At 32.0% G+C, this 12,144-nt stretch overlaps 1 protein-coding gene across 1 annotated transcript; it reads left to right on the forward strand.

Annotated features, from left to right (window-relative positions):
- The first annotated feature begins 3,710 nt into the window (after positions 1 to 3,710).
- On the forward strand, positions 3,711 to 6,362 carry LOC135103186 (piggyBac transposable element-derived protein 3-like). Its single transcript, XM_064009279.1, has 3 exons — positions 3,711 to 3,955; positions 4,299 to 4,460; positions 4,690 to 6,362. The coding sequence occupies exons 1-3, from the start codon at positions 3,940 to 3,942 to the stop codon at positions 6,360 to 6,362; spliced, it is 1,851 nt and encodes a 616-aa protein (XP_063865349.1). The 5' UTR covers positions 3,711 to 3,939.
- Positions 6,363 to 12,144: the final 5,782 nt, after the last annotated feature.

The raw sequence follows: 12,144 nt of genomic DNA on the forward strand, positions 1-12,144 counted from the left end.
ACTAAAAAGCAGGGCAATAACATTACATGGGAATAAAACCAACTTTTACGGAGAACTTCCCTTTTAGTGTTTTTGACACGTATTTAATAAGGTTACTCTGTTTCTCAATTAAGAGTGTTATTCATGAGTTTCAGCAAATACACGAGTTTTTGCGTTTTTTGCCTTGTGTTTTTTTTTTTTTTTTTAATTATAAAACATTCATTATACACTTTTCTCGCAATGTTCCTTTGTTTCCCAATATAGAGTGCTTTTTATCCATTTTTGCGTTTTTTTGTAGGTAACAAGCTCAAAAACACTCAATATATATATTTTTTGTAATGTTTTTCTGCTTCTTGATATTGGTTGGTTTGTATCAGTTTTAGTTAGCGTTTTTCTACGTAAAGCACAGAGAAGACACGTTTTCAATTCCTTATTATTTATCGTTTTGGTGCCTAACATGCTGAAAAACACTCAAAAGACAGATTTCTGGTAAGGTCTTAAATTTCCTCATATGGGAGGCTTTGGATGTCTTTTCAGTGTTTTTGAGCGTGTTACGCAATACAGCACTAAAAGCCAGGGTAATCACATTACATGGGAATAAAACCAAATTTTGCCAAGAACTTGCCTTTAAGTGTTTTTGAGCTCCTTACATACCAAAACGCTAAAACGCATGCAAAATACATTTTATGGAGAAACAGAATAACATTACCAAAGACATGTATTTTGAGTGTTTTTGATCATGTTATCTACAAAAACGCTTAAATACATGTATAGAACCTTATGTTTCGGAAACGAAAGAACATTACGAGAAACGTGTATTATAAGTGATTTTTTAAGTTCCTTCAGTACCAAAAAGCTAAAACCCACAAATAACTCTCTTTAGAAAAAAAAATAATAAATAAAAAAAATAAAAAATGGGATTATTATTTTTTTTTTTTGTTATTCATTTTTATAGGTACCGAGATGCCAAAATTATGCCAAAATTCAGGGAATTTATGTGAAAAAAGAACATTATAATAAAAGTTAATTATAGCTTTTTTTTCGAAATTGTTATGTACCAAACCCTAAAGTTCATGCAAAGTCATCTATAGGGAAGTTAAACGACTTTACCAGAAACCTGTCTTTTCAGTGTTTTTCAGCATGTTAGGCACCAAAACGATAAATAATATGGAAGTCAGTCAATATGTGAATCCAAAAGAAAATTACTGAAAACGTGTGTTTTCAGTGTTTTACATAGAAAAACGCTAAAGCGGATACAAACCATCCTATATGAAGAAATAGAATAACATTACCAGAAAGATATATTTTAAGTGTTTTTGAGCTTGTTACCTACAAAAAATGCAAAAATGGATGTAAATCACTCTATATTAGGAAAAAAAAGGACATTACGAGAAACGTGTATAATGAGTGTTTTATAGTTTTAAAACAACCACAAGGCAACGAACGCAAAAACTCGTGTATATAGAGAAATTTCTTACATACCAAAATTAATAAATGCATGAATAACATTTTTAATCGATAAAGAGAACTACCTTACCAAATTGTGTATTTTGAGTGTTTTTCACATTCTTAGTTACGAAAATGCCAAATTACATGCGAAACTAGCTTCATGTGGGAAAAATAAATAACATTACCAGAAAAGTGTCTTTTGAGTGTTTTTCAGCGTGATATGCAACATAGCACTAAAAAGCAGAACGATCACATTATATGGGAATAAAACCAACTTTTACGAAGAATTTGCCTTTAAGTGTTTTTTAACCCCTTATATACCAAACCGCTAAATCGCATGGAAAACAAACTTTATGGAGAAACAGAATAACATTACCAAAAACATGTATTTTGAGTGTTTTTCATTATGTTATCTATAAAAACGCATAAGTACATGGAAAGAACATTATGTTTGGGAAACAAAAGGACATTACGAGAAACGTGTACTATTAGTGTTTTTTTAAGTTCCTTAACTACCAAAAAGCTAAAACCCACAAATAACACTCTTTATTTAGAAAAAAAAAATAAATAAATAAAAAGGATTTTTTTTTTTTTTTTGTTATTCATCTTCATAGGGTCAGATATGCCAAAATTCTGGGAAAATTCAAAGCAATTATGTGATAGAAGAATATTATCAAAAAAGTTAATTTCAGCTTTTTTTCCGGACTGTTATGTACAAAACCCTAAAGTGCATGCAAAGCCTCCAATATGAGGAAATTAAACGACCTTACCAGAAATCTGTGTTTTGAGTGTTTTTTAGCATGTTAGGCACCAAAACGACAAATAATAAGGAACTCACTCCAAAACAAAGTTACTGAAAACGTGTTTTCTTAGTGTTTTACGTATAAAAACGTTAAAACGGATGGAAACCAAGTAATATCAAGAAGTAGAAAAACGTTACCGAAAAGGTATATTTTGAGTGTTTTTGAGCTTTTTACCTACAAAAAACACGAATATTGATGCAAAGCACTCTATATTGGGAAACAAAAGGACATTGCAAGAAAAGTGTATAAAGAGTGTTTTATAGTTCAAAAGAACCACAAAGCAAAAAACGCAAAAACTCGTGTATATGGAGAAATTTCCTAGATACCAAAATGCTGAAACTTATGAATAACACTCTTAATTGAGAAACAGAACAACCTTACTAAATGAGTGTATTTTGAGTGCTTTTCACATTCTTAGTTACCAAAACCCCAAATTGCATGCGAAACCACCTTTATGTGAGAAAAAAAATGACATTACCAGAAAATTGTCTTTTAAGTGTTTTTCAGCGTGATAGGCAATAAAGCACTAAAAAGCAGGGCAATTATATTACATTGGAAAAACACCAATTTATACCAAAAACTTGTCTTTAAGTGTTTTTGAGCTCCTTATATACAAAACTGCTAAAACGCATGGAAAACACACTTTATTGAGAAACAGAATAACTTTAACAAAACGTTGTATTTTGAGTGTTTTTGATCATGTTATCTATAAAAACGCTTAAATACATGCAAAGAACCTGATGTTTGGGAAACGAAAGGACATTACGAGAAACGTGTATTATGAGTGTTTTTAAGTTCCTTAAGTACCAAAAAGCTAAATCCCACAAATAATACTCTTTATTGAGAAAAAAAAAAAATAAATAAATAAAAAATAAAAAAATAGGATTTTTTTTTTTTTGTTATTTATCTTCATAGGTACCGAGATGCCAAAATTCTGAGAAAATTCAGGGCAATTATTCGATAAAAGAATATTATCAAAAAAGTTAATTTTAGCATTTTTTTTCGGACTGTTATGTACCAAACCCTAAAGTGCATGTAAAGCCTCCTATATGAGGAAATTAAACGACCTTATCAGAAATCTGTCTTTTGAGTGTTGTTCAGCATGTTAGGCACCAAAACGATAAATAATAAGGAACTCACTCTATATGGGAATTCAAAACAAAATTACTGAAAACTTGTCTTCTCAGTGTTTTACGTAAAATAAACGCTAAAACTTATGCAAACCAACCAATATAAAGAAATAGAAAAAAACATTACCAAAAAGGTATATTTTGAGTGTTTTGAGCTTGTTACCTATAAAAAACACGAAAATTGATGCAAAGCACTCTATAATGGGAAAGAAAAGGACATTGCAAGAAAAGTGTATAATGAGTGTTTTATATTTCAAAAGAACCACAAGGCAAAAAATACAATAACTAGTGTATATGAAGAGGTTTCGTAGATACCAAAATGCTGAAACTCATGAACAACACTCTTAACCCTAACTTGCCCAAGAGGACTTTCCGGTCCTCTTTTGTTTAGCTTAATCCTACGGGATGTGTGCATGTTGTTTCATGCCCTGCGCCCATCAGGCTCTTTTGGTACTCTTTTGTGAAGCACGTGGTGTCATATGCTAGCACTAGGAGACGACTTCCCGCCAGTATCCAGTCCATCGTCGCTGGGGGTGGACGTGTGTTGACACTGCTCCCTTCCCCACACTTTATGCAGGATGGATGCTGTTCCAGGTAACTGATTTTGTACTAAAAAAAATACAGTAGATATCTGGATATATCAAACTTTTCACTAAAGTATCTCTGAATACGTTTTACAGATATAAAAAAGTAATATATGACATTTAGTAAAGGTGACCAAATGGTCCCAGTGGGCACTCAGGTAGTTTTTGTCTATAGTAATGGTAACAAGCACAACAATCCTGATAATGAATAAAACTATCTGTTATAGTGCATGCTGGTAATACCATGTCACATATACCAAGTGTTTTATTGATGAACAGAAAAACATGGGAAACTTATTATTGAGGAGGCTATATTTGACCGTTGCACTGATTTTATGATAACTTTCTTTCAGGACCTTCTGGATTAGTGATATCTCCAAAGCAAATGTACAAGAAGAGGCAGAAACGTTTGACCACTAAAGAGATCGAAGACACCCTCAACTGTAGTGATGCTGAAGACATAAGTGAATATGAAGGCAACGAAATGGATGACATCGATGACCCTGGAATATCAGGTAGTGGACGCATAACTTATAAAGTCTCTATTATAATTATATTATATTATATAGTTATGATTAGTCTAAAATAATGAATAATACATAAATAAAATATTGGTTAAAAGTGTCTATCATAATTTACAGTTAGAAAGGTAAATAACTATATTATAAACAAACAGTAACAATAACAACATGAAAGCCTATTGAAAGATAAAATACTAATAGAAAAATAAATATTTTCTTATAGATACTGGCAGCACTACTGACGAAGGAGATGGTGAAGAAACAGTTGTTCTAGTTGTGGATGATGCAGAAATTATTCCAGCTCCTCAGTTTCCATCTCATCCTAAAAGAAAGAAACGCAGACGCACCATTTGTAAACATGTCACTGAACAAAAAGAACCACCTTCAGTTCCTGTTTTTGATATTCCAGAGCAAACAGAGGACGAGGTGCTGTTGACACCTTTGCAATACTTCAAGAGGTTCATGTCTGATGAATTCCTCAGTGAGATTGTTGAACAGAGCAGCTTGTACGCTCTACAGCAAAATCCTAACAAGCCTCTGGGTCTTACATGTGATGAGTTTGAACAATGGCTAGGATGTGCTTTCTTCATGTCAGTTAGCAAAATTCCTAATACACGTCTGCACTGGTCTACTTACACAATGACTGAGGCTGTATCATGTGTTATGAGTAGAAATAGGTGGGAAGAAATCAAATCCCATTTGCATTTTGTGGATAACAGCAACACTGACACCACTGACAAGTTATGCAAGGTGAGGATGTTGATAGACCACCTGAGACAGGAGTTTAGAAAAGTTCCTATGACTGAGCATCTAAGTGTAGACGAGCAAATTGTTCCCTTCAAGGGAGTATCAAGCTTGAAACAGTACAATCCAAAGAAACCCTCTAAATGGGGATATAAAATATTTGTCCTAGCAGATGACAAAGGTTATGTTTATGACTTCAGGCCTTATACAGGTAAAATTTGCCCTGTAAGCACCAGTGATGTGCCTGACCTTGGGCCAAGTGCTAATTCGGTTTTACACTTGGCAGAAGTGATACCTCATCACAAGAACCATAAATTATATTTTGACAATTGGTTCAACTCTCTTCCTTTAGTAGAGTACTTAGCGACTAAAGGGATTTGGTGCTGTGGCACAGTTCAGAGTAGGAGACTTCCAGATTTGTCATTCCAGTCTGATAAGCAACTAGCCTCCAAGGGTAGAGGTAGTTACGATGAATGGATGACAACGAGTGACAGTGGTGTTACTACATATGCAGTCAAATGGTATGACAACAAAGCAGTGTGCCTAAGTTCAACATTTGCTACTTCTCAACCACAACAGACTTGTGTGAGATATGACAGGAAGAGAAAGGAAGAAGTTGAAGTCCCTAGACCTAATATTGTCAAATTGTACAATGAGCACATGGGGGGTGTGGATCTTCAAGACCAACTCCTGGCGTACTATAGAATGTCTTTTCGTTCTAGGAAATACTTGAGGCTTGTTTTTCATCTTTTTGACATGGCAGTAGTCAATAGTTGGCTACTTTACAGGCGCTCAGCTGTCTCACTAGAAATTCCTGAGAAGAAGCAATATGCCCTCTGTGATTTCAAACTAAAACTAGCTTTCTCACTCACAGCTAGTGGAAAGGATTTGAGAAAGAAAAGAGGGAGGCCATCAACTGATGCTGTAAAGGTAAACTTTGAGAAAAAGAAGAAATGTGGCAGAGCAACTAAACCCATTCCTGAAGATGACATCCGCAAGGATGGAATAGGACACTTCCCTGCTTTCTCAGCAAACCGTGCAACATGCAAACTCCCAGGGTGCAAAAGCAAAGTGCGTATGTATTGCCTAAAATGTAATGTGTACTTGTGCTGTGATCAGAAGAAAAACTGCTTCCTGGACTTTCACCAGTAGGAATAGAAAACAATGTGAGATAAAGGGAAACATTGTGTTACAAAAATGAAATCAAATGTATTTTATGTTTTTTGGAGCTCTATGTTATGTTTTGAACAGTATCAAGATATGGAATAATTTATTGTTTGTGTAGAACATAGAAAATACCTTACAGAAAAATTATTTTTTGTTTTTGCATTTAAAGTGCTCAAGTGCCCAATGGACCCAATTGGTCACCTTTTGGTTAAATGCCCACAAACATTTAAATTTAACAATTTTTGTAATAAATAATTTCTTCTGCATGTTTTTATTTTATTTATGTCCTTAAATAATTTTTCTTTTGTGTTGTTAATAATTCGGGAATTTGAGAAACAGAACAATCTTAAAAAATGCGAGTATTTTAAGTGCTTTTCACATTCTTAGTTACCAAAACCCCAAATTGCATGGGAAACCATCTTTATGTGAGAAAAAAATGACATTGCCAGAAAAATGTCTTTTGAGTGTTTTTGAGCGTGTTAGGCAATAAAGCACTAAAAAGCAGGGCAATCACATTACATTGGAATAAAACCAATTTTTAACAAGAACTTGCCTTTAAGTGTTTTTGATTTCCTTATATACCAAAACACTAAAATGCATGCAAAATACACTTTATGGTGAAACAGAATAACATTACCAAAAACATGTATTTTGAGTGTTTTTGATCATGTTACCAATAAAAACGCTTAAATACATGCAAAGAACCCTATTTTTGGGAAACGAAAGGGCATTACGAAAAACGTATATTATGAGTGTTTTAAAGTTTATTAAGTACGAAAAAGCTAAAAGCCACAAATTACACTCTTTATTAAGAAAAAAAAATACGATATTTTTTTTTCATTCTTATTCATCTTTACAGGTAACGAGGTGCCAAAATTCGGGCAAAGTTCAGGAAATTATATGAAATAAGAACATTATCAAAAAAGTTAAATTTTGCATTTTTTTTCGGACTGTTATGTACCAAACCCCTAAAGTGCATGCAAAGCCACCTATATGGAGAAATTACACGTCTTTGCCAGAAAACTGTCTCATGAATGTTTTTTTTTCAGGAACCAACACGATAAAACCCAAGGAAGTCAATCTATATGGGAATCCAAAACAAAATTACTGAAAACGTGTCTTTTCGGTGTTTTACGTAGAAAACGCTAAAACGGATGCAAACCAAACAAAATGAAGAAATAGAATGACATTACCAAAAAGGTATATTTTGAGTGTTTTTGAAATTGTTACCTACAAAAAACGCGAAAATGCATGGAAAGCACTCTATATTGGGAAGGAAATGGACATTACGAGAAACGAGGATAATGAGTGTTTGATAGTTTCACAAAAACCACAAGGCAAAAAAAGGCAAAAACTCGTGTTTATAAAGTTTTAATAAAGTTTAATAAAAGTTTAATAAAGTTTCTTACATTCCAAAATGCTTAAAACTCATGAATAAGACTTTTAAATTAGAAACAGAACTATCTTACTAAATGTGAGTATTTTGAGTGTTTTTCACATTCTTAGTTACGAAAATCCGAAATTACAAGCGAAACTAGTTTTATGTGGGAAAAAATGACATTACCAGAAAAGTGTCTTTTGAATGTTTTAGAGCGTGATATGCAACAAAGCACTAAAAACCAGAACAATGACATTACATGGGAATAAAACCAACTTTTACCAAAAACATGCCTTTAAGTGTTTTTAACTCCTTATATAAGAAAACGCTAAAACGCATGCAAAACACAACTTTATGGAGAAACAAAATAACATTACTAAAAACATGAATTTTAAGTGTTTTTGATGTTACCTATAAAAACGCTTAAATACATGCAAAGAACCCTATGTTTGTGAAACGAAAGGATATTACGAAAATTATGTATTATGAGAGTTTTTAGGTTCCTTAAGTACCAAAAATCTAAAACACACAAATAACATTCTTTATAGAGAAAAAAAATAAGATAAAAATAAATGTATAAATTTTTTTTTTATTCATCTTCATAGGTACCTAGATGGTAAAATTCTGGCAAAATTCAGTGAAATTAGGTAAAGAAAAAAAATTAACAAAAAAAAAATTTTAGCTTTTTTCCGGAGTTATGTACCAAACAATGAAGTGCATGCAAAGCCACCTATATGGGGAAATTACACAACTCTACCAGAAACCTGTACCAGAAGGAATTTCAACAATATTACTGAAAACGAGTCTTTTCAGAGATTTATGAAGAAAAACGCTAAAACGGATGCAAAGCAACCAATATGAAGAAATAGAATAACATTACCAAAAAGATATATTTTGAGTGTTTTTAAGCTTGTTACCTACAAAAAATGAAAAAAATGGATGGAAAGCACACTATACTAAGAAACAAAAGAACATTACGAGAAATGAGAAATAATGAGTGTTTTATAGTTTCACAAGAACCACAAAGCAATGAACGCAAAAACTCGTGTATATAAAGAAGTTTCTTACATACCAAAATGAATAACACTTTTAACCGAGAAACAGAACTACCCTACCAAATTGTGTATTTTGAGTGTTTTTCACATTCTTAGTTACGAAATTGCCAAATTACATGCGAAACAAGCTTTATGTGGGAAAAAAATGACATTACCAGAAAAATGTCTTTTGAGTGTTTTTGAGCGTAATACACAACAAAGCACTAAAAAGCAGAACAATCACACTACTTGGGAATAAAAACAACTTTTACTAAGAACTTGCCTTTAAGTGTTTTTTAACTCCTTACATACCAAAACGCTAAAACGCATGTAAAACACCCTTCATGGAGAGACAGAATAACATTACCAAAAATATGTATTTTGAGTGTTTTTGATCATGTTACTTATAAAAACGCTTAAATACATGTAAAGAACCTTATGTTTGTGTAAGAAAAGGACATTACGAAAATCGTGTATTATAAGTGTTTTTAAGTTCCTTAACTACCAAAAAGCTAAAACTAACAAATAACACTTTATAGAGAGAGAGAAAAAAATTTGTTATCCATCTTCATAGGTACCGAGATACCAAAATTCTGGAAAAATTCAGGGAAATTTTGTAAAAAAAAAATAATAAAACAAAATAATTTTTAGCTTTTTTCCGGAGTTATGTACCAAACCCTGAAGTGCATGCAATATTTTTCTATGTGGAGAAATTACTCAACTTTACCAGAAACGTGTCTTTTGAGTGTTTTTTTCAGCAATTTCAACAATATTACTGAAAACGTGTCTTTTCAGTGATTTATGTAGAAAAACGCTCAAACGGATGCAAACCAACCAGTATGAAGAAATAGAATGACATTACCATAAAGATATATTTTGAGGTTTTTGATTTTGTTACCTACAAAAACAGGCGAAAATGGATGAAACGCACTCTATATTAGGGAGGAAAAGGCCATTACGAGAAACGTGTATAATGAGTGTTTTATAGTTTCATAAGAACCACAAGGCAAAAAACTCAAAAACTCGTGTAAATAGAGAAGTTTCTTATATACCAAAATGCTGAAACTCATGAATAACACTTTTAATTGAGAAACAGAACTACCTTACCAAATGTGTCTATTAGAGAAGTTTCTTACATACCAAAATGCTGAAACTCATGAATAACACTTTTAATTAAGAAACAGAACAACCTTACTAAATGCCTATATTTTGAGTGTTTTTCACATTCTTAGTTACCAAAACCCCAAATTCCATGCGAAACTAGCTTTATGTGGGAAAAAATTAATATTACCAGAAAATGTCTTTCGAGTGTTTTTGAGCGTCTTAGGCAATAAACCACTAAAAAGCAGAGCAATCACATTACATGGGAATAAAACCAACTTTTACCAAGAACTTGCCTTTAGGTGTTTTTGAGCTCATTACATACCAAAACGCTAAAATAAATGCAAAACACCTTTTATGGACAAACAGAATAACATTACCAAAAACATGTATTTTGAGTGTTTTTGATCATGTTATCTATAAAAATGCTTAAATAAATGCTAAGAACCTTATGTTTGGGAAACGAAAGGACATTACGAGAAATATATATTATGAGTGTTTTTTAGTTCCTTAAGTACCAAAAAGCTAAAACCCACAAATAACACTCTTTATTTAGAAAAATATATAAATAAAAAATAAAAAGATAGGATTTTTTTTTTTTTATTGTTATTCTTCTTCATAGGTACCGAGATGCCAAAATTCTTGGAAAATTCCGGGCTATTATATGATAAACAAAATTATCAAAAAAAGTTAATTTTAGCCTTTTTTTCGGAATATTATATACCAAACCCTAAAGTGCATGCAAAGCTTCCTATATGAGGAAATTAAACGACCTTAAAAGAAATCTGTCTTTTGAGTGTTTTTCAGAATGTTAGGCACCAAAACGATAAATAAATAAGGAACTCACTCTATATAGGAATCCAAAACAAAATTACTGAAAACGTGTCTTCTCAGTGTTTTAAGTAGAAAAACGCTAAAACAGATGTAAACCAACCAATATAAAATAAATAGAAAAACATTACCAAAAAGGTATATTTTGAGTGTTTTTGAGCTTGTTACCTACAAAAAACGCGAAAATTGATGCAAAGCACTCTATATTAGGAAATAAAAGGACATTGCAAGAAATGTGTATAATGAGTATTATATAGTTCAAAAGAACCAAAAGGCAAAAAAAAAAGCAAAAACTTGTGGATATGGAGAAGTTTCCTAGATACAAAAATGCTGAAACTTATGAATAACATTCCTAATTGAGAAACAGAACAACCTTACTAAATGCGTGTATTTTGAGAGCTTTTCACATTATTAGTTACCAAAACCCCAAATTGCATGCGAAACCAGCTTTATGTGAGAAAAAAATGACATTACCAGAAAAATGTTTTTGAGCCTGAGAGGCAATAAAGCACGAAAAAGCAGGGCAATCACATTACATTTGAATAAAACCAATTTTTATCAAGAACTTCCCTTTAAGTGTTTTTGAGCTCCTCATATACTAAACCGCTAAAACGCATGCAAAACAAACTTTATGGAGAAACAAAATAAAATTACGAAAAACATGTATTTTGAGTGTTTTTGATCATGTTATCTATAAAAACGCTTAAATACAAGCAAAGAATCTTATGTTTGAGAAAAAAAAGGACATTACGAGAAATGTATATTATGAGTATTTTTAAGTTTGTTAAGTACCAAAAACCTAAAACCCACTCTATTTAGGAAAAAAAAACAAATAAAAAATGAAAAAAAGGATTTTTTTTTTTTGTTATTCATCTTCATAGGTACCGAAATGCCAAAATTCTGGGAAAATTCAAGGTAATTCTATAAGAGAATATTATCAAAAAAGTTGATTTTAGCTTTTTTTTCGGACTGTTATGTACCAAACCCTAAACTGCATGGAAAGCCTCCTATATTAGGAAATTAAACGACCTCACCAGAAATCTGTCTTTTGAGTGTTTTTCAGTATGTTAGTCACCAAAATGATAAATAATAAGGAACTCACTTTATATGGGAATCCAAAACAAAATTACTGGAAACGTTTCTTCCCAGTGTTTTACGTAGAAAAACGCTAAAATGGATGCAAACCAACCAATATCAAGAAATAGAAAAAACATTACCAAAAAGGTATATTTTGAGTGTTTTTGAGCTTGTTACCTAGAAAAAAACGCAAAAATTGATACAAAGCACTCCATATTGGGAAACAAATGGACATTGCGAGAAAAGTGTATAATGAGTGTATTATAGTTCAAAAGAACAACAAGGCAAAAAACACAAAAACTCGTGTATAAGGAGAAGTTTCCTAGATACCAAAATGCTGAAACTC

This window comes from Scylla paramamosain, chromosome 8 (genome assembly GCF_035594125.1).
Source record: "Scylla paramamosain isolate STU-SP2022 chromosome 8, ASM3559412v1, whole genome shotgun sequence".
Lineage (NCBI taxonomy): Eukaryota > Metazoa > Arthropoda > Malacostraca > Decapoda > Portunidae > Scylla > Scylla paramamosain.

What these genes read in the sequence shown, in the direction of transcription:
- LOC135103186 (XM_064009279.1), top strand. An exon ending in CGATGACCCTGGAATATCAG is followed by an intron (nt 4,461 to 4,689) that starts GTAGTGGACGCA and finishes ATTTTCTTATAG; the next exon opens with ATACTGGCAGCACTACTGAC.